This window comes from Melospiza melodia, chromosome 4, assembly GCF_035770615.1.
Source record: "Melospiza melodia melodia isolate bMelMel2 chromosome 4, bMelMel2.pri, whole genome shotgun sequence".
In the NCBI taxonomy this organism is placed as follows: Eukaryota; Metazoa; Chordata; class Aves; order Passeriformes; family Passerellidae; genus Melospiza; species Melospiza melodia.
In genome coordinates, this window is record NC_086197.1 from 84223300 (window position 1) to 84246724 (window position 23425).

Sequence of the window (23425 nt, forward strand, 5' to 3'; positions counted from 1 at the left end):
TTCTTTGAACAGGCCTTTGAGGTCCAAAAAGGTATTTAAATTGGAAACTAGCCAATGGTCAAACTTTAGCTTCAGCATTTTTCCTAACAGGAAATTTGTTTCCTGACAGAGGAGATTTTTGCCATTCTCCCTTCTCGCACTGTCTCGCCTAAACGCCTCCTCCTCCTTATTTTTTTAAACGCAGCGTTTTAATGATAAAAGCATTTTCTTGTGTAATAGCTCAGCTCTTTCCCCTTTCCCTGCCTTTGTTCAATGGAATTTGTAGTGTTGCATTTTGATATGCATTTTTCTAAGCCTTTATTAAAACATGAATTAAGAGGGGAAACAGTGTACTGTTAGTAGATTTGTTTGCAAATACGGTCCCAAGGCTGCTCGGGCCCCGCGTCGCTCATTGCTTTCCGGCACTCGCGTGTTGTCATGTGTTTGTCAGCCGAGCCGCGGCAGTTCAGGGTGAGAATTGCAGGAATGGTTTAAATTCACGAATGCTCCAACCGGCGTTTCCCTACAGCAGTCGGAGGTGCCGGAGCCGAGGCCGCGCTGCAGCAGCGCCGGGCCTGAGGGGCGGCCCCACGGGCTCCCTCGGCCCCCGCCGGGGCGGGAGCGGGGCGGGCCCGGTCGCGCTCGGGTGACGTCGGCGGCGGCGGCGGCGGCGGCGGGAGGAGGCGGCGGCGGCTCCGTCCCGCTCCCGCTGCCCGGGGAGCGCCGCAGGTACGGCCCGGGGGGCGGGAAGGGCGCGGGCAGCCCCGCGGGGCGCTGCTGGCGGTGGGGGGTTCGGGGGATGGGGGCCCGGCTGGATGCTCAGGGTGAGCCCCGCCGCCGGCAGCTCCTCCGGGGGTGCCGACACCCTTCCAGTCCTGGGTGGGTGCTCCGGCGTGCCCCGGGGATGGCGGGAACCCTCCGGCCCAGCCGTGCGGCCGCCCCCGGTCACCATCGCCGCCCGCGTCTTGCCCGCGCCCTCTCCCCGCGCGGCCGCGGCTGCAGGCACCGCGAGGGGAGGGAGGTGCTCCCGCAGGAATCCGGGATTAGATCTGGACAATCTTCCCTCTTTTATTTCAGTCTCCCGAGAAAAATTTGGCATCTGGAATTAAGCTTCCTGCACCATAACTTCACTGATGATAAAAGTTAAAGTGGGTTTTTCATAGCTCATGTCCTAAATGTGTGTGAGGTCAGTTCTCTTTTCTTTTGAGCTGTCTCAGTTCAAGTTAAAGCATACTTACCAATTTCTTATGCACCTTATGAGTTTTTTCCTTCTGATATTTTTCAGGTCTTTCTTCCCATGGGATCAGAGACCCAGACTGTACCTGCCAAAACCTGACAGTTCCATTTGCAATGGAGAGCATTACACAGCTGTTCAATGACTTGTGTGAAGCACACCTGACAGCTTTGCCATGGAAGGTTCACTTAGGCAGGCAGAAGATCAGCAAGAGAAGGGCTAAGCAAAATTTGAAAAGGGTTGCTTATAATGCCCTGTTCATGAACCTTTTCCAAGATGAGGCTCGTAAGCTGCAATCAAACGTTTCCAGACTCCCGGTGAAAAACAAAATTTTGATGCTGTCTTTCAACTTGAGAGTTGCTGGCCTAGGTGCTCAAGCAGATAGACTGGAGAATCTTGTGGAGGAACTGGAAACAGCTGAATGTTTACCATTTACTGAAGTTAATTCTGTCTTAGATCTCTTAGTACAGCTTGCTGGGACAGGTCCCCCTCAGCTGGTACCACAAAAAAAGGACTATTTTCTGAACAACAAATATGTTGGGAGGAATGTCAAATACCAGGGTTATGATTATTATGATGTGAGTGTGTTTGAAGCTGACATACAGTCTCTGATAACAAACGAAGAATGTCAGTTCAACGACACGATTCAGCAGACCCTGCAGATCATGGAGGCTGCCCCTGGCACTGGGCTTCCTGCCATGGGGCTGTTCTCCCAGAGCTGTCCTGCTGGGGACAAGTTTGAGAAGGAAACGCGCGTCTCACTCTTCGGTGCTCTCGTCCACAGCCGCACCTATGATATGGACATCAAGCTGGATTTACCACCAGTGCCTGACAATGCAGATTTGTCTGGACTTGCAATTAAAGTATGGTATCATTTGGTTTGGACTAAGGAGTGCATGCATGCTTTCATGTGTCACTTTAAAATATAGTTAAAAATGTAGATAGTAGTTTGGTGATAGAAGCCTACAGCACTGGAATTTAAGATGGAGCAGGGATCCTTTCCTTTGCAGAGAACCAGATATTATTTTTGGAGATGTATGATACCAAAAACCTTGGTCTTGCCCTGTAGCTGTGTCAAAACCCATCATGTGGCCATAGCCTTTATGAATTGAAGCCATCAGCTGTATCTATGCCTTCCCCACCCTAGCAACCTTTCCCTTGCATTTTTGCCTGCTTCGTCTGATGAGCTCCTCTGCATTGCTGCTTGCTTGGCAGTGCTCAGACTGACTGCCTAAGCATCCCTGCCTGAATGTACTGATTTGCTGTTCAGATTGCATTACCTAACTTGCTGTATTGTTGTCTTGGCTTGCTATATCTTAAAGCATTTTTTCTGGGGTTTGTTTTTTTCCCATTTAATGGCCTAGTTCCTGTTGTCCTATTACCTTTTCAGTGTGTACAGTTTCTACTGTATCTTTTTTCCCCTTTTGCTGTCTGTTCTGTTTATTTTTGCTGGCTTATTCTTGTAGAAGTACTGGGTACACTTTCAGAGTTTTTCTTCTTTCTTTCCATTTTTGCTGTGTGTAGGTAGGCTTATTTATAGCCTACCCTTAGATCCTCATCTTGTTCCCTTTACTTAACATATGGATAGATCTTGCAACTCCTTTAATTCAGGGTCTGAACTGAAACTTGAAGGCAAACACATTAAATAGAAAAACCCTCTGCCATTCAGTGCTCACATGTGGATGTAAATTGTAACCTAGAGGAGGCAGAAGCTTTTTGAGTTAGTGCTGACCTCTTTCTATCACACTGGAAAATTTGCAATTTCTTGAGGAATATGCTGCTTTTTACATGGATGTGATTTACATGGGTGTCTTTTACTAAAATTGAGGATAATTCTGCACATATGGGTCCTGTTGAGTGGGAGTTGAGGATGTGGCATATACACTGTTTGGACACTTACAGATTTTCTGCATATGAATTGGGGTACAAACTGTGTTAGTCATAGTTAACAAAATGCTTACAAATTTGAAGATTTGTGGCCTGGATCCTTTGTCTGGAACAAATGGTAAAGCAGTATTAATGCTACATTGTTGAATGTCCATACCTGAGATTCTCCATTTGTAGCACTATATGCTTGCCAAACAAGAAAGTTTAAAATTTAACCCCAACAAGTGTAGTATATTATTTTGAAGGTGATTTGTTTTTTATGTATGGGCATTAATACCTATAGAGACTCATAAGATTCAAAGAGTGCCTACAATAAAAATTTAAGCTTTATATAATGGGAGAGTAGCTGAGAGAGGTTGGGTCACGTTGAGTCATTTGGTCAGGAATGATTGCAGAACATCTTTTTCATTAACAAATGTGTCTTCAGTAAAATGTTTCCATGTCTGACATTTGAACTCTTTCTGACAGGTTCCCCAAAGTATAGACCAGTCAGAAGATGAGGGATTCCAGTCAGCATCCAATCTGACTCCTGATTCTCAGTCAGAGCCAAGCATGACTCCAGACATAGACTTGTGGGATGCAGTGCTTACATATGGACCCAGCAAACGAAGGTGTTGGGAAAGAATTGGCTAGTACGTGTCTGATCTTCCTGGTAAATTTACTGTGCACCATGTGCAAATGTGTGAGGGTGCATTGCATCTTAGTTCCACATGACCTCAGTATAAATAGTGAAATGAGCATGTCTAATTCACAGATTTCAATATGCTGCATTAATAGGGATAAAGGAATAAAAGTTGTGTGATTTCAACAGACTGGTTCTTAGAGTGCAGCACTTTCTCAGGAAGAGATAAAATCAACTTTGTCAAAAAATGAAGGGATTAGGAAAACACTGTTTGTGTGAAATGCAGCATTTTTCTATCTATTTTCACTTCTTACATGCTATGCAATTTGTCTCAGTATAAAATGATTCCTTATTTTCAGTTTCAAAAGAGAAAGTGGTAATTGTAGAGCAGTAGAAGATTTAAACAAATATCTCCCTGTATTGTAGAGTATTGTATTCCTTTCCCCATCCTGTAGACAAATGAGAAAATTGTAACAGATTTCTTGGTGGTCTAGTTAGGCTTGTAGTTCTTTCGGCTTTTGAGTAGAAGATGCATCTCCTGAGAGAAAGCTCTCTGCAGTCCTGTTAAGGGTTCCTGGCTCCCCTAAAATGGAAGGTAAAAGGAAAAGAAGGTATGGCAGGTATTCTGAGATTTCAGATGGCCAGTGATGAGCCTGATTCTTGGAGAAGCTTTGCTCTGTATGTTTTCTTTCATTTTAAATAATAATCTAGTGGTGTGCTGTTGCATTGTTGAACAGTGGTTTTTTATCTCTGAGACTTAGAAGCTCAGAAACTCAGAAATTCACTGTTCTGACTTTTCAAAGCCACTATAGCCCACTTGAGCTTTTTCCTAGAACAAAACAATTTTTCTTGCTGCTATTTAGACTGTAGGGGTCTAAGAGCCATATATAGACCACATGCCTGACTGATTTTGTGTAGTACCTGCTACTAGAATTCAGAGTTTTTGGAAGAATTGGAAATAGAAATTGTTTTGGAGGGGATAGTAATCTTCACTGTGGACAGGCAAAATGTGTTAATAGAAGTTGATTCTAGCAGTTGGAGTGTATTTCTCTTCAACTTACTTGAATATTAGCATTAAATGAACCATGGAAATATGGCATATATTTTCCTTGTTTTCCTAGTGTGAAAACTGCATGAAGGAGGGCCATAAAAGCAGCTGGTAGTTCTGTGCCAAGGATTCTGTCTCTTTGAACTGATATTCAAATTATCTATGTATTTATGTATTTGTTCTCTGCACTGAGTTTGAGCTCTGGTTTCATTGACTGCACATTCCCTTACAAATGTGTATTACAAGTAACTTTTCTGTGTGGAATTCTGTCTGTGCAAAACTCTGAAATGCTTTTTTCTTCCTGTATGAGTTGTATGCCATTCTTTTCATTACACAATTGCCTTGTAATGTTGTGTTTACTCTGCCACAGCCCACCTGGTAAAAAAGAGGAACCGTATCTTACTGAAGCTGGGAGAGAAGCTTTTGACAAATTTTACAAACTTCGAGAAGGGGAATTGCAGCTGTTTGCTAATACTGTACTTCAGCTTCCTCAGCTTGTGCTGGTCAAAGAACCTGAACTGGTTAAGGATGTCTTGAATGTCCTCATTGGTGTGGTATCCACCACATTTTCACTCAATCAGGTAGGGAAGATTTTTATCTGCCCTTCCTAGTCAAATCTTTTTGGTTTTTTCCTTCATAGAGGTTTCCTCCTCAATACATTTATTTCTGCTGAGATCTTGCAGTTGTGACTAGTGTTAAGAAGTTGAATGTTGCCTAATGTCAACAGGGCAGTATTTATCTATTGCAGTAATTATGTTACTGTAATAGGCTAAGATTATTTGTAGTTCTCTAAAGGGAAAATAGGTTTATGAGTACTTGAAAATAGATGTGTAAATAATTTTGTAGAATTGGATTTTCTTTAAGGAATTAAGTAAAGAGTCTTATTCTGTAAATTTTAAAGCATCATTCCTACTCCTCCAATTTTGCTACAATTCCATGTTTGTCTCACTGTCCTAGCTATATAGTCTCAGTCACCTGAGTATCTAAACTGAGAATTTGTCTGCTATTATTTTTGTGTGTAAGTGTTTGCTATTTTAAATCAGAATACAGCTCTAGAAATCATTGAATCTGCCTGCCTTTTCTTTTTTTTTCCTCCCTGTATCCTCTTAGGCTGCTCAGTCCTTTGTGATAAAGGAGGGGGTGTATGTGTCTGGAACATCACCAGAGACAATGCATAACCTGCTCTCAGAAGTTGCAGAGTATGGAACCTATTACACGCGGCTAAGTCGCTTTTCTCTTCAGCCAGTTTTGGATTCCTCATACAGCAAAGGACTTGTGTTTCAGGTAAAACAATTACATTAAATCAACTGGTTTTAATGGGCCAATTATCTGAGGTAGAGAAGGTCACTGATTTAATGTAAAGCTGGAATTTCTGCATTCTGCAAAACTGCAGGATATTTTTAGTGTAATGCTCCATCCCAGGTCAGCAAGGAACAGTGCTGATGTATTTAAATCACAGCTCTCTGTGCTGAGGGCTTGCTTCCACTGAAACATGCAGTAAAATGTCTTTGTTACCTTCTGTTTAGTAATATTGTTCTGTTGTGGACTAAAGAATTGAAATTTTTAAATGCTTTTAAAACGTTTCTTATATGTACAGAAAGATGTATAAAATTAAAATACAAGAACTTTCTTAGTACACTGTATATATATAAAATATATTTTTCAAAAATAAAAACTGAGGTAGAAAAAGATGGTTTGAATAGCTTTAATTATTTTTCCTTGGTTCAAAATTATGCATGCAAATTTTCCATGTCAGTCCTCGGCATATTATGTTGAGCTGTATGTACACACTGTAATATCTGGCAATTTAATCTCTTCCTAATGTATAGAATTAAGTTAGGATTAGTTATGAAAATCTATTCATGCTGAATATTTGAATTACAGCAATGTTATTCAATTTCTGTTAAGAAGGTTTCTCTGTTAGATAAAGTCCTAGATAAGTGTTTTGCAGTATCCAGTTTAGGCATGAAAGTAGGGAAGCAGGTTTCCCTGGGTTGGTTTTATAGAGAATGAGGAGCTCCTCAAAGGACAAGTTAAAGAATCTGAGCCAAGATGCTTTATTTCACTGTGCATGGCTCCAGGCTCTATGCACTGCATGTGTGAGGAGTACAGAGGAGTGATCTGGCTCATTGCAGTGTCTGAAGTTGCATGGACCCTCACTCGCCCCTTACTTTAGTGTTCAAGTCTCCCTTTCCTGCATATGCCATTTATTTTACTAAAAGGTTTGTTTTTCATGCTGATGCAATCGATGAGAGACATTGATAGACTGTTAACAACTTTCACAGTAAGACTTTTAAGTATTTTCTGTTCATGCCAGGCATTCACAAGTGGACTGAGAAAGTATCTTCAATATTACCGAGCCTGTGTTTTGTCAACACCTCCTACTTTGAGTCTTCTAACAATCAGCTTTCTATTCAGGAAATTAGGTCGTCAGCTGAGGTGAGAGAATGGTATTGAATGTTTAAGCTTTTCCTTGCAGAAAAAGTGCATATACACTGAGAAGGCCATATTACATGGGCATTCTTATTTAGTCTGTCAGTATTTTTCCTCTGTTTTACAAAATTTTTTATATCCAGACTATTCGAGGGAAAACATACAAGGTCTTTATACTCAGTTTCTTAGTTATGCCTGTTATCATTCAGCAGATTGAATGTGATTGTTGTACAATATTGAAATTCAGCAAAGTTCATAACTGATCTTGGAGACTCCTGGTTGAAGTTTTTATATATGTTTTAATACTGTTTTTTAGGTATTTAGCTGAATTGTGTGGCATAGGAACGACAGCACTGGGGATCAGTGGTGGAGCTGGTGCTTCATTTCCTACGGTGATTTTTTGTTTGATATTTTTATGTTTGTTTTGGGTTTCAATGTTAATATTCTTCAAATATGTTGGATTTTACATTAAATACTTAGTGCTGGTCTCTCTACTAGCAAAGCTATGATCCTGGACCTCCAGTTAAAGCACTATAGTCCTTTCTCCAGATACTTAAACATATGGAAATTTGTCCATGGTTTTCAATTCCTGAAATAAACAAAGAGCTCAAAATAAGCCTTCTAGTCATGTGAATCCAACTCTAAACATACCTGTCTCACTCTAGAGATGATAAAGTGAGCTTGGGGTAACTTGCTCAGGTGAAGTGATCTTAACTGCAAGTAGATGGAGGACATGAGTTGAAACTGCCTTCTGAGTCTAGTGAAATATGTCAAGCCATGTATTTTTGTTATTAAAGATGTTGTGAAGTGTGTTGCCTAATGTTAAAATATTTTTCATTTTTAGGGTGTTAAATTGCTTTCATATCTGTACAAAGAGGCTCTCAACAATTGTAGCAATGAGCATTATCCAGTTCTTCTCTCTTTATTGAAGACAAGCTGTGAGCCATACACAAGGTGTGTCCATACTGTTTGTTCTCTGCATAACTGAGTTTAAGAATTATGAATTGGTAATCTGGTGAGTGACTCTGCATGTTTAAGGGTGGCTTTTAATAATTTCAGTAAAAAATACATGTCTGTATATGCAGTATATATTAAAATTGGTTAATTTTGCTGTTCTGACCCTCTTAGCTAAGTAACAATGTAAGGAGTTATGTGTGGCTAGATTAGTAAATAAATATGTGTAAATAAGACTTAATTCTTGCTGCTGGTCATGGAAGTTCATACTGAAATATAAGATTTGGATAAACTTTTTTTTTCCTCATACCTCAATTAAAATCCCAAAACTGGAAACTGACAAGTTTCTTTTATTGTACAAACTGGGGAAGTTCATGCTTTTTTCCACTGTCTTTTTGTTGTGGGCTTTTTAGTAAGCAAAAATGAATAAAATATCTGTTGTTCATTAAGTACATGTAACTAACTGATAATAGGAGTAACTAAAAGTAGAGTTCCTTAGATTGCAACAGTTTTGTTAAGCAGTGCTCATCAATTGAAAAATTATTAGTTTACAGACATCTGAAGAGATGGTAAATTTTTTAATAGCTATTTACACGAATTATAGCTGTAGTCCATCATCAGTTTGCAATGTTACATAATAGATGTAAAAATACAAGAGAAAACAAAAATCTGCCAAAATGCTCTAAATTTAAGATTCCTCCCATGGCCACCCTTCTTGTGTTTTCTTCCTTCTACATGAAATTATCTTCGGAGAAATTTAATTTCAGATTTACCAGAAGCCTCACTGAAATATCTTCACAGCTCTTACCCTGCTATTTATAGAAGGAAGTCAGATTTCTGAAATACCAAGGGCATTACATGTAACCTAAAAAAATCTAGATTGCTGCATTGATTCCTAAATTTGCTGCAGATAGCTATTGAAGTATCAATTATGATCAGGACTACCCAGGACTACTCTGGAAGGAAGCCTCTATTATCTGCATAAAGTGTTACCCACTCATTTATTAACCTGAAGGAAATTAAATAATACAAGTTGTTGCTCAAATAAACCACAGAAGCATCAGATTTAACAATTTAAAAGTGCTTAACTTTTTACTTGCAACCTTGAAGTTGAGCAGAGGTTGCTGTGTTAAATGCTTCCTCTTTGTTGCACAGTGTTTATTTAAAAAAAAAAAAAAAATCTCCCAGGACCTCTGAGCCTTTTTTTTTAATAGCCTCAGATTGTATAAAAATAGTGGGTTTTTTATTTCTTCAAAAGTTTGACTCACACAGAAAAAATATGAAAAAGCATGAATAAATATGCCAAAATAGTAGTTCTCATCATTGCATATATATTAAAAATGTCTCTGGGTCTGGGGAAAAAGTACTTGGTATTGCATCTTTATTTTATCCCCTTTTAGTTTCTCTCTGCTGAAATTACCACTGTTTAAAACAAATCCTTTCTGCTTTTCTCTTGCTGTGCCCTTGATGTGCTGCAAAGTTTTCTGTATATTTTTATATATATTTAGTAAATTGATGTGCAGGAATAAAATAATTGTTTTAATTGAGGCACTGTTCTCTTATCTAAACTAATTATCACTAAAATAATCTATTAAAAATAGCAATTTTTTTTTCAGATTTATCTATGATTGGGTATATAGTGGTGTGTTCAGAGATGTTTATGGAGAATTTATGATTCAGGTGAATGAGGATTATCTTTGTTTCAGAGGTACAGTATATATATATATGGAGCATTTCTAATTAGTATAATTTGTGCTGTTAATTAAATAACTAAAATATGTATTTCCATCTTTTTGTTACACAGATAAACATTACTGGACTCATGGTTATGTTTTGATTTCAAAAGAAGTAGAAGACTGTGTCCCTGTATTTCTTAAGCATATTGCTAATGATGTATACATATGTGGGAAAACCATAAACTTGCTGAAATTGTGCTGTCCTAGGGTAAGTTTTGGGTTGCTTCCTTCCTATTACATTACTCTCTAGAGCAAGAGTGCAGGTTTTTAGCAAGTTCACTCCTTTAACAAAACTTGGTATTGTGTAAGTAGGATGATGAAGGGTAATTACTTGCTCTCAGATACTTGTGAGCTGATTATCCACTCTACTTGCTACCACCTCACTGCAGAAATAGACATTTTAACACCATCAGATTTATTGTATACAATGTACATTATGTATTTTTTATCATTGTATTGAAAGCAGAAATGTTTGTGGCATTCAAACAAGTGCCTTCCACTTCTTGCACTACTCCTTTTTGGTCTAAAACTGCCTCACTCTTACCAGGTCATGGCTCAGTTCTGCACAGCTCTTTCAGCTGTATCACTGCATTTTCAAAAAGTTCTGTTTATTGGTATTTTGGAGAATGATTCTTGTCCTTGATAAGAAAAACATGTTCAACTACTTTGTGTCTTCTCTCTATATGTCCAAAAATAAAACAACCAGAGAGGTGTCTAAAGTCTGTAAAGTCTGTAAACATTCCCAGGGAGCAAGTGTTCTCCTTAACATCAGAGCTGCTCAGTCTCAGCAGAGCAGCTCATTATCAGCTATGTGGTGTCACATGTAAGCCTAATACCTCAAGTGAAATAGATCCTGTATGGAGGTTTTGTGAAGCAGGACTAACTTAAAAAAATGTGTAATGTGAATTCATAATATTTAAAATGTATGTAAAAGGAAATCTCTCATTTTTCAGCATTATATATGTTGGTCAGATATACCTGTTCCCCGGATTTCAGTTATTTTTTCCCTTGAAGAACTGAAGGAAATAGAGAGAGATTGTGCAGTGTACGTAGGTCGAATGGAAAGAATTGCTCGATACAGTTCCATAAGCAAGGAGGAAAAGGTAAATGAAAAAGGAGCAAATACCTCATTATGATTTTTTAAAAATAGTCAATTTTCATTTTTGTTATAACCTCTAAAGAATTTGTATTTACACTCAGATTTTTAATGGGTAAATTACAGTTTTAATTGCCGCAAATAAAAATCATTAAATATTGAAATTATGTAATATAGCTTTTAAAAGTATAGGTGGTGTGTTGATATTTTTTAGCCTTTTCATATATTAAATGAGTGTTAGACTTTGATCTTAGTTCTTTACATTAGGAGATTTGTCCTCTTACTGAAAAGACTGTTAGATTCTGATTTAACAAATGAGATAAACTAATTAGTAACCAAATAAGACTGTTTGTGATTTCCATGGCTGATTGTTTTTTCAAAACATTTTAACTACAAAGACAATTCTGGCCTTCAGATTCCATCAATTTAGTTTATATATCAGATGGAATTCGTTTGTTTTAAAGTTTGGAGTATTAACTTTCAAGACTAGTTTGTAGATTTTGCATTTACTTGTTTTATTCATATTTTTGTTGTATTAATTGATTAATAACTATTATAAAATGTGCATCTGTCTTTGCAACTGTGTATCAGTGTATTTCAAGTCTAAAATAATAGAAAAAATTCCACCTTGGCTTTTTCTTTTAAATTTAATTTTATTTTCTTTTATTTTATTTTTAGGACTTGCGCATGGAAATAGCCAAACAAGAATTAATTGTTCATGCTCGGGAAACTGCTAGCAAAGTACTGAAAGCCATTAGTGGTAAGTTATAGTGGCATTTTATGTGCTCTTTAGTGATTTTGTTAATGTAAACTAACAGAATCTTTCTTTCAACACAGACAAGCAAATATCAGAACGAATGGCTTTGGATGCAAAGAAACGGGAGCAGTTTCAGAAGCTGAAGGAACAGTTTGCAAAGGACCAAGAGGTATCTCTCTGGCATTCTAGAGACAGACTATATTTCTTAGGCAAATAAATGAATGGATATGTTGTACTGAAGTTGAATTACTAGCTCATGGTGTACAAATAAGATCTTCTTGTAGATGTGTGTGTTACAGCTGGTATTGGGAACAGCTTTTAAAAGTGTTAAATATTTATGCAGCGTCGTCTTGCAATAAAGCAGGAGGAGATTGATGATGATTTCAGCTATGCCCGAGAGCTCAGAGAGAGAGAAAAAAGACTGAAAGCTTTAGAAGAAGAACTGGAAAAAAAGGCAAGGTAAATGTATCTGAGTTGTCTTCAAGATTATCATAAAGATCTCAGGAAAAAGTAATTGTATGTTAAAATTCACAGTATTTTGCAGAATTTGTTCTACAAGGGTAATATTTGCAGTTAGAAGATGGATGTAAGAATTTTTGGCAATCAGTGAGCAATTTTGTTACAAATTGTTAGTGGCCATAAAATCTGGGACCCACTGATTTGTGCCAACCCTATGCAGTCTGGGTTTTGCTATAATAAAAATTTCAGGAAAAAAATTGATTGCATCTTAAAATTTAAAAGCAGAGCCCACAGCAAAAATGGTCACATATGTCAAAGCAGAAGTAAAAAGCAGTTGGAGTTAGATTGATATTTCACTTTCTTCTGTTTCATCTAAATTTACTTAAACTAAATGAATTACCTACTAATACTAATACTAATAAAAATAGTTACAGAAATACATGTTGACTAAAAATGCAGTCCTGTGTTTTCCACCTGTTTATTCTGTGACTGAAGGCTCTGGCTTCTACATTTTCAGAACCAATTCTCAGTTCTGAAGTGCTAAACAGTTTTATTCTTTAGATGGGAAGATGAAAATCAGTGTGCAAAAATCTGTAACTTTCTTTTTACCTTCATTTAGGCAGGAATTAATTGACCATTATAGCAAACTTTCTGATGATGCAGCCCGTAGGGAACAAAGAAAATTATGGAAAATCCAGCGCCACAAGTTGGAAACAGCCCGTCTTAAGTTTCTGTTAGAAGATCAAAAACGCATTGAGGTACCTCCTAAAAAGATTTAAGAAGTGTAATTTAGAAAATTTGATACTTGGTACTTAAAGACTTTTTTCTTTTTTTTTTTTTTAATTTGTAGGAAATGCTTGAAAAACTTCCAGAGGGAAGCTACAGGAGAAAATTAGATATTATTCCTTATAAACAGTGCCAGTTGGCTTTGGATAAAACCCCTGTTGAGAAAGAGCCACCTTCACAAGTGAGTTTATTTTCTTACATAAACTTCAAGTTGCTGTTCCAGGTTTCCCTAAAGGGACTTAATTTCATGGTTCATTTCAGTTCAGTAAACACAAGGTTCACTGCAACAGCAAGGTGAGTAGTTATCATTTATGTACTCATCAGAAAAATTGGGAAAATTTTAATCCTGTAATAAAGTAATACCTTAATTAGTAGGTTGATATGTGACCAACCATACAGTGTAATAATTATTTACTTTTTAGGAGTCTTTTGTCAAACCTCTGCCTTCTAATGAGACACTTGTCAGAGAAGAATCTGAGACTGAACAGGGATATGCAGCTTCTGCTGACAAAGCACTGCCTGTGCCAGAGCCAGCAAATAATGATGAGCATTTTCAGCCTAAAGCAACAGGATCTGAAAGCAATCTCCAAAATTCAGAGAAAGCATGCAGTTCTCTATACAGTGCTGAGTCCTTGCCTGAATCCAATGTAAATATAGAAGATTTCTTAACAAAGTCACAAGATGAACAGTCTGTTGCTGTCAGGATGCAAGGATCTTTGCTCGATGAAGCATTCCAAAATATTAACTCAGATCTTTCTGAGACTTTGCAAGTGAGTGAAAGTCAGGCTGTTGTGAGAGGACCACCAGAAGAAGACAGTGCACCCTTGCATCAGCAGAGCGAGTATGATTTCAGTACAGTTCTCAGACCGTCTGCAGCTTGGCAGGGACATGTCAGAGTTGGGGAAAACGTATTTGATGTGGACAACAGAAGGCCTCGCTGGAATATTCATGGACATGCATCTGATGCCAACATTAGAGTGGGAGAATATGTACCTCAAGTGGACACTTACCAGCCACATTCAAGTCCTTATGGGCATTCTTCAGATTCCCATATAAAAAGCAGCAGCTGTACTTCTGAAGTTGAGTCTAGGCGACCTCGATGGAATATTCATGGGCATGTTTCTGAAGCTCATATTAAAATTGGGGAATATGCTTCAGAGATAGAGACCTCAAGGCCCAGGTGGAACATCCATGGACATGCTTCAGAAGCCAATATTAAGATTGGAGAGTATGTGTCAAATGTAGCTCCTGCAAGGCCTCGATGGAGCAGCCATGGTCATGCATCTGATGCCAATATCAAGATTGGTGAAAACGTGTCAGAGGTGGCCTCAGCCAGGCCTCGTTGGAACATCCACGGGCACGCCTCGCAGTCACACATCAAAATTGGAGAGCTGGTGTCGGATGCAGAGCCTTTGAAATCCCGTTGGAGCCCCTTTGGACACGCATCTCAGTCTAGCATCGAAATAGGGAAGTGGGCCCCATCTACAGAAAGTGATCCCATACCTCATCGTAAAGCCATTTCGGGTTCTTCGTCCGACTCCACAGTTCAGACACTTCTGTACAGTGAGGAGTTCTCTCCTGCTGAACGGGGCAGGAAGGATGCAAAACCATCACAAGTTAAGGAAGAGACTTTGCCTCAGTCACAGATATCTGACAGTGTTACAGACTCTCCTGATGCTAATATTCAAAATGATAAAAAGGAAAATACAATGGAAAAGAAAGAAGAAGGTAAAATAAAATTAGGTTTATTCAGTCAGCATTTGTTTAAGGGCTTGTGAAAGTAACTCCAAATGTTTATTTTCTAAACGGGTCCTTTCTTCCTTACTTATTCCACTTAATTCCTTGCATTACTTTTCATACAGTGCTAGATTTCAGAGGAAAGAATTTGAGCTTAGACTTGTCTCCTGTATGCAAGAAGCAGAGCATTAAAAAATGAAACTTTTAGCCTGAAATTTTGTGAAACAGGACCTTTAGAGTCTTTAAGTAGAGAACATACATAAAACTACCTGGATGGAGCTGTGGGGAGGTACTGTTATTGGTGTGGTTGTTTCTGCAATAGTTTATACAGGAATCTTGAACTGCTTTAGGAGCAGATCTGAGGTATGAACCAAGTATTATAAGCAGGTCTAAGTAAATGCTGACTTTAATTGTATTTACAGTAATTGCAGATGTTGTCAACAAGGACCCTTCTCCAGATTCCACACAGAGCTTACAGGTAAGAAGCAAAACTGATTATTGAGAGGACTTATTTTTCTTTTGAAAAATTGAACTGAAAGTAAAGGTAGTAAATTCCTCTCTGATCTAGCAGTTGCTGTAAAATCGTATTGTTTCTACGTGTCTGAAACACACAGGCGAGTAGGCTCTTCTCTTTTCATTTGAACAGCTAGGCAGTTACTTGTAGGAACACATTAAGCCTGAACAGACAAAGCCAACATCTCTCATAAAATTTGTCCATTCATGAATTTTAGAAAGAAGAACCTGAAAAGGCCATTTCTCAAGATACCGTGCCTCAAGAAACTTTATCTTCTGAAGCTAATGCTGCCACAACCAAGGAGAGAGAAGGGGAAGAGGAAGATGCATGGAAGAAAGAACAAGCTTATTTGAAAGCCTTATCTGATCAGTATTGTATTGAAAAGTATCAAGATAGTTATGATTTGATGTGTGAGTAGAACTGCTGGAATAGTAGATCAATAGAAGATGTGATGAATTTGAGCTAGAAAGCTGAATGTTATGACTTACCAGTGAATTACCAATGTTAGGAACTGCAATAACCAAACAATTTGCTCCAAGGCACAAAGATGAGAAATACATTTTGACGTTATGATTTTCTGACCTAGAAACCTTGTATACAGAGGTTAATAGGAACATATTATTAAGCTTCTTAACTATAATAACTTATATTATTTGTGTATTTTTAAATGTAGCAGAGCCACCAGTTTCTCATCTCTTGCATCACGTGATACCAAGATCATACACATTTCCTGTGGACCCTACAGTGCAGTCTGCAACAGATGAAACTGCTGTACAGCTGAGTGAGCTCTTGTCTCTGCCAGTGCTGATGAAACGTTCTATTACTGCTCCACTTGTATCTCAGTGAGTATTTGTTAGGAATTTTGCAATTAATTTTGCAATTAAAGGAGTTGCACATAGATGTGTTAAATTTGCTCTTAGGTCCTAGAAATAATTCAGTAAATGGTCCATTAGTAATTAAAAAGATCAGATCTGCATGATAAATAATAACATAAACTTAGACATTTATGTGCAAATTAAAAATGTGAATGTGTGTTTGAAATATAAGCACTCAGAGGGAAGTCTTGTAGATTATGCAGCAGTGATTTTGACACCATTATTTCCTTGTTCTTTTAAAAAGAAGGTGTATTCTTTATATGTGCTAGTTTATATTTGAAAAATGAAAGCGAAGGGAGTTAAAAAATATCTTTAAATTCTTGAAATCTCATATTGATCAGGGTGTATTTCATGCTTATGTGGGAACTCCAGCTTCAAGGCTGTTTTGAGGTATAATGGAAGCAGTTCTTGTTACATTGGAATATATAAGGAAACCACATACATGTTGGATGGTTTAATGAGTATATCTAATAATATTTTAAATAAAAGTTTTTGTTACTTTGTACAAGATTAGCTTTTGTCATGAAAACAATTACTCACAGACACTTTTTTAGAATCTGCTTTCCTTTAAGTTTCCATCTGCTAGCTCTCAGTGTGCTATACTCAAAGTTTGGTGCAATGTAGAAAGATGTTATTGTCTAACCTTATTTTAAACACCTGGTTGGCTGCCAGAATGATCTGTGTGCAGATTCACACATTCAGCAAACTGAGCCTGAGTTTTTGTGCTGCCAGAATAACCCTATCCCTGATAGGCAAGTATTTAAAGTATTTAAAGCTAAGTTGAATACCTACACGGTACTGTAGGCTGTGGATAGATCTAGATGCTAAACTGTAGTATAGATCTTAATATCTGGTGTCAGAGTTCTTTTCAATTAGTATATTCTTACTGGGGATTTAATAGTCTTTTAATTTGTGTAGGTGACAGAGATCAGAACGCTATTGATAAAAAATTGATAAAATGTTGATCCAGGTCCAGCAGCATATTCCAAAGATCACTATATGTAGCCAGTCTTAAAATACTTCCCCAGTATTTTTCAGAACCCAGTTACCTGAAGTGGTAGGTTTTAGTTCTGATATATAATGGATGAGGATTTTTTGTTTCATGTTTTTTGCCTATATGAATAACATCTTAGATAGCAGGGTTAAGTACTGGAGCATTAATCTGATGTAGCCACAGCTGAATGTTAACAGTAAGGAAGGAGTTGCATGTAAGTGTAATACCTTTTCTGTGTTTTTATTCTTAGTGTTTCTCTTGTGAACAAAGCAATAGTTGATTACTACTTTGTGGAGCTGAATGTAGAGAAGCATTTTGAAGCACTGAGACACTTTTTGTTAATGGAAGATGGGGAGTTTGCTCAGTCACTCAGTGACCTGTTGTTTGAGAAGGTATTTGCTTTGTTGTCTTAACCCCAGGGTTTGGGTTGTCTGCTTTGCCTTCATGCCTCTGAATTGATTTGGATGGGAATGAGAGAATGGTGTGAATTGGAATCCTGGCTTGTGGAGTTTTCCTCTTTTGTACTGTGTTGACAAGTCTGTAGCAAGGAACGCTGTTAATGTTGTAGGGATGGAATGAAAAGGTCTTGGACAGATAAGCACTCCTGGAAGGGTACCTCACTATTTCCTGTGAAAGCTGCTGCACTATTGCTGTCCCCTCCTGTCTGCTGGCAGCAAGGCTGGAAGAGCCTGTTGCCATTTGCTAAAATCCAGTGGAAAGCTGCCCACTGTGTTGCAAACTACCTACTCTTACCTTAAATATCCTCAGCTAGAGAGCAGAGGGGAGGCCATGTGAAGAGAGTGCTGGCCCTCTGATGAGGCAGTGTTTTCATGACTTACTGCTGTGTTCATGGGGAAGACAGCAAGGTAGGACAGATAGCCTGGGTTGATTCAGATTGTTGCCCATGGACATAGGCAGCTGTAGGAGAGTTAATGCATTTTTCTGAGTTCTGAAAATGCTTTAGACCCAACTAGGGAGAGCACTTGGGGATTTAGACTTGATGAATAGCTTTATTTGTAAACCTCTGAGAGTGCTGAGGTGATGAGACAGGCAGATTCAAGTCAGGTAAATTCCTTGGGTCCCTGGCTTTCTAAAGACTCTATTTCCTGCAGGAGGAACTGAACCACAGCAGACATAAGAAAATAAATCAGTGTAGGTATGAGATTACCCTTCAGGCTGTGAACAGAAAATAGTTCAGAAGTTGCTTTTATGCTGTTCATGCATCCCTATGGCAGAAGTAAAAACTTCCAATCAAAGCAGGGTAATCACCACTTTATCATTGTGCTTTAATTCACCTGTGTTCAAGAGCCAAGACTTTTTATTAATATGATGTAATTAGTGGTTTGTTTGGTTTTTTTTTTTATCTCCAGCTTGGATCAGGACAAACACCTGGTGAATTGCTGAATCCACTGGTTCTTAATTCTATCCTAAATAAAGCACTGCAGTACAGTCTTCATGGTGACACCCAGCTTGCTTCCAATCTTTCTTTTGCCCTCAAGTATCTCCCAGAAATGTTCACGCCCAACGCACCGGATGCTCTGAGCTGCTTAGAGCTCAGGTACAAGGTAAGAGGTCATGGAGCAAGGTAGAATACTGCACTTATGCCATGGTTCTTATGTACAGTGGTGAAGTGAATATGTTAATAAGAATACAGTATCTAAGAATGGAGTAAAATAATGTGTAATGGAAACTACAGGATTTACTTAGCCTGCCCATTGCATTGCATTATTAAAATACATAATAATTGTTGAAATACTTGTATTTTTAAATAATGTTATAATTTCTAACAAAAAATGTAGTATGATCAGCACTGTTGTTTCTTGTAGGTTGACTGGCCTCTGAACATTGTCATTACTGAGAGCTGCATGAATAAATACAACAAGATTTTCTCCTTTTTGCTTCAGCTGAAGCACATGGTGTGGACTCTCAAGGATGTTTGGTTTCACTTGAAGCGCACTGGTGAGTGTGAAAGAGAGCATCCTGTTCAAAATGCAAAGGAAGATGTTCTGAGAAAATTGTGGCTTTTGAAGTTTGACATAACTGTATATAAGCAATTGTCTAGCAGAGGGTGCTGAAGGCATTTTAAACAGGATTAGACTCTACTAATAAAAATCTAAATTCCTTAAAAAATTCTGATTTTAGATGGTCTCTGTGGTTGATAATATATTTCTGCTTTTATTTTCAGCTTTAGTGAGTCGTGCATCAAATTCTGTCCAGTTTCGACAGCTCCAGCTGTATAAACATGAGATGCAGCATTTTGTGAAAGTAATTCAAGGTTACATTGCCAATCAGATCCTTCATGTTACATGGTGTGAATTTGGAAACAAACTGTCTTCTGTGGGCAACCTGGAAGAAATTCACAGAACACATGCTGAATACCTCAACAAAGCAATCTTCAGGCAAGCTACCATACTTGCTTTTACTTCAAATGCATGTTAAGGGAGTGGCCAGTCCTAGCCTAATGTATTTGTGCAAAACTGACTTTTACTTGACACATTAATTAGTCTTTACATGTGAAAGTGTTCTTATGTAAGAAACGAACTTCATGGCATCTCACAAGGTCTGTACTTTGATACTTTTTCTCAGCTATCCATCCTTTTCATTTCCCTGGACTCCTTGAGTTACCTCCTGCTCCTGGTCACCATGCCTCTGCAAGCTTCCAGCTGCTCAGGACAGCTCTAAACTAAGGGCACACATGCCACAGTTCTTTTTCTGTCACTCTGTCCTTTGTAAATTACTGCTGTTTCATTCAGCATCATTAGTGTGCACAGTAAGCCTTGCTGAAGGATATGAGATGCATCTTCTGTACAATGTGTGTGCTTTTAATATGTGTGCAGTGGCCAGGACTTGGAAAGGACAAAAAGATTTGTCTAGCTTTATGAGAAGCGCAAGAGACAACCATCTTTTAGGAATCACAAGCTTTTAGCCCCTTAGTTACTGTATGTGAGGCGTGGTGTGGTGTGACTGAAAGGAAAGGAGCTACAGTTTATTTGGTTTCTTCTTGTACAGTGTACACTGAAATGATGAAGTGGTGAGATGGAGGGAGATGATACAGAACAGAAATTAAAAGCAAGAAAAGAAATTTCTCCTTTCATGTCTGTCTTTGCGAGTTTTAATCAGAAAAGGCTTGCCTAGAGCTGCTCTTTGGATAGCAGGTGGTAGGATTGGAGGAGATTAAAGTTTAAGGAAAGTCAGAACATGTTGCTGTTAAATGTCATCTCTTTTGCAAAGGCAGATGTCTTTCTAGAAATCAGATTCTCTAGGGCAGATATAAGTTTCTTGGAAGTGCAAGTAAACTGTGTTAGATTTAGGCAACTTGTTTAAAATTTGTTGGCTGCAGTCTTGGGGATTTTTTAAAGCCATTATCTTTAACCTAAAGGGTTGTCATTCCTTTGCATTTATAGTCTTACAACCAGTAAATTACATCAACTGATTTGTGCAGTTGTTTTTGTTCTGTCAGGGGTCTGTTGACAGAGAAGGCAGCCCCTGTGATGAACATCATCCACAGCATCTTCAGCCTCATCCTGAAGTTCCGCAGCCAGCTCATCTCGCAGTCGTGGAGCTTCGATGCAGGGAAGCAAATGGCTGTCCATCCCAACTTTGGTCTGATGCAGCAGTCCTACAACACCTTCAAGTATTACTCCCATTTCTTATTCAAAGGTAAGAAATTGCATAAATTCTAGATGGAACAAAAGGTCAACTGGCTACTGGAATATTTTAGTAATATAATGTAAAAGTAGGAAGATTTATATGCTTAAGGAATGTTGGAAATATAGTTCCCAAATGAAAACTGCATTGTTGTGGTTTGCCAAGATCAGATCTGCATGTACATCAATTGAGATGTACACGCATTAAATCTACCAGATACTTCAAAACTGACTGTAAGTTTTTGCTGATTTACAAAGTAAGTATTTGGTATTTAGCTGTACTTTTGTGCATACATTTTTTCTTTTCTCTGGAAGTGAGTTCTGAAACTTTTTATTGGCAGCAGTGAGAGAGAGATAGATACCACTCAGAAGTAATTTTAGATATATATGCAATAGTTGAGTTTTACCACTAGTATGAGATTTGGAAGTTCTGATTCCCACGTTGGACTAAAGCTCAGAGAGCCTTCCAGCATGTGCTCCAGGCAAGCTTTTCAACTGTGTTCAACTATTGACAAATATTCTTTCCTTTACCATGGTAAAATTTCATCTCACTCTCAGCTTAGGCTATAATGTGCTGAAATGGTTACCTTCCATATGTCTTTCAGATCTTGCTTGTGTTTAAGTACATTACTTATCCTTCATCTGTTTTAAAGGTTGTTTGTGGGATCTGGGTTCCTTTTTATAGAAAATCTTGAATTCCTGAGGGAGGTGCATCTGCTTTTCTTAGATCTATTCTTCTAAAATATTTTCTAGTTCAGACTATATTCTTCAGGAAATGAGCTGCCCTTTTTATTCTTTAAGGGTGTCCAAAAATGGTATCAAAGGACCAAAAACAGATATTTCAGGATGAGTTAGAATGGCTGCTTCCAAATTCTACAGGAAGTCAGAACACCTGTGGGAGCCACCTAAGCCCATACTACGAGATCTATGGTTGCTTCATGGACAGAGATTAATAGACCATTCTGTAAGGAAATCTGATGAGTGACCCAGTTTTTTACACCCTCTTTGTTAAGCACTACAAAACAAATATGTGCTTGTTCATCTCCACTTGTACCTTCAGTCACCATGTATTGTAAAATGCTCTCTCTCCACAAGGGCTTGTTCCAGAATCCATTGAAAGCCAATACAAAGTTTTCTGGACTTCAATGGCTTTGGCTCGGGCCCTAACTTCTAAAAAGACACCTCCCCTTCTTCCTTGCATGCTGCTGCTGCTTGCTGATTCCCTTGGTATTGGTGCATGGGATGTTTGTGAGCTTAGGGAGCTTCTGTTGGCTTTTTTCCTTTGTACTGGAGGATGTTTAGAGCAGTTGGTGTGTCCGTTCATAGAGCGTGAGGGCTTTGTCCTAGAATTTCTCTTGGCTTTTCTCTCTCACAATGGACTTCACTCCAGAAAACTTCAGCAGAGCTGCTTCTTTCACAGAGGTCTCCTGAGGACCTAAACGTGCTTCCTGGTCAGTTGTGATTGTGATAGGAACACACCATCTTTATTGTGAAAGATTCTGTGATTTCTTTGTTTCTGTGAAAGCAACATAAGAAGGAAATGCTTTGTTAGAATAATGCACTTTCTCTTGGAACTGACACATAGTCCTTCTTTTGCATTTATTTAAAATATTTTATAATTCCAGAAAGAAATACTGGACTTTTCTTATGTTAAAATGTTCATTTGTTCTCAGATTTCTGCATTATGATTTTCTTTTTTTTTTTTTTAATTAAAAGGCACAGATGCTGTCAAGGATGAATTTACAATATTAATCTTAGTTGAAGCTTACTTTATTTATTTTATTTTTTCCAGTGGTAACAAAGCTTGTAAATAGAGGATACCAACCACATTTGGAGGATTTTCTGCTGCGAATTAACTTTAATAACTACTACAAGGATAACTGAACTCTATAGAGTAAGGATCACTGATAACACAGTAAAACAGAAACTATATGTATATGCTTATGATTTATAGAAGCTTATGCAAATGCCATGCAGGAGGCATTTTTCTTCAGTGAAATAATCTGCTATCTAAAAGCCTGAAGAGTATAACCACCATACACAGAGCATGATGATGCTTAAAATCCACTAAACCTGCCTGTTGTTTGATCTGCTAAGAATTAATATTGTCATTATTGCAGAGATAGCAGAGCTGAGTGCCTGGTCTTAACACAGGAGAGAGTGCAAAACTGTATATCTGTGAATGTGTAAATGTTGTATTTTCAGTGGTGTGAATTTCCCTCAATGTAAATACATGTATGTGAAATAAATTAACAGATACTTTCTAAAACTGCTGAGAGATGGGTATGAGGTACAAATGTTCCCACAGATATTAGTACCTGTTATTTGATGTGGTTTATTTTCAAACTGATATTAATTCTTAATCTAAATATAACTAATTTCTTTAAGACTTGTAGTCACAGTGGAAGAGAACATGATGTGCCAAGGTGGTCTGTTAGGAGATACAATATTTGACTATTCAAGCACTTGGTGATTGTTGGAACACTTGTGCCAAACTTAGTTTCTTTATCCTTAATTGAAACTATGGATCTTATTTTGTGGTGATTATTTAAAACACCTAAAACAGAAATTCAGCATCACTGAGGCAAAATAAAGCTGTAATTCCCAATATATTCCAACTACTGCTTTCAACTAAAGCATCATATTTGCATAATATTCCTTTTCCCA

General features: G+C 38.1%; 1 protein-coding gene across 3 annotated transcripts; it reads left to right on the top strand.

Annotated features, from left to right (window-relative positions):
- The first annotated feature begins 641 nt into the window (after window positions 1-641).
- Window positions 642-23027, top strand: TUBGCP6 (tubulin gamma complex component 6). Of its 3 annotated transcripts, XM_063155415.1 has the most exons (28): window positions 657-708; window positions 1057-1165; window positions 1265-2076; window positions 3569-3732; window positions 5141-5351; window positions 5881-6054; window positions 7088-7209; window positions 7520-7595; window positions 8048-8157; window positions 9774-9865; window positions 9962-10101; window positions 10847-10996; window positions 11668-11749; window positions 11827-11915; window positions 12090-12205; window positions 12825-12963; window positions 13056-13172; window positions 13414-14719; window positions 15151-15206; window positions 15460-15652; window positions 15916-16084; window positions 17362-17503; window positions 18482-18676; window positions 18938-19070; window positions 19297-19510; window positions 20572-20771; window positions 21560-21722; window positions 22551-23027. In XM_063155415.1, the coding sequence occupies exons 3-27, from the start codon at window positions 1330-1332 to the stop codon at window positions 21709-21711; spliced, it is 5289 nt and encodes a 1762-aa protein (XP_063011485.1). In that variant the 5' UTR covers window positions 657-708; window positions 1057-1165; window positions 1265-1329; the 3' UTR covers window positions 21712-21722; window positions 22551-23027. The 3 variants fall into 3 exon arrangements, with proteins under 3 accessions (XP_063011486.1, XP_063011485.1, XP_063011488.1); XM_063155416.1 differs by lacking the exon at window positions 1057-1165 and having other exon boundaries at window positions 642-708; XM_063155418.1 differs by lacking the exon at window positions 21560-21722.
- The last annotated feature ends 398 nt before the right edge of the window (window positions 23028-23425 follow it).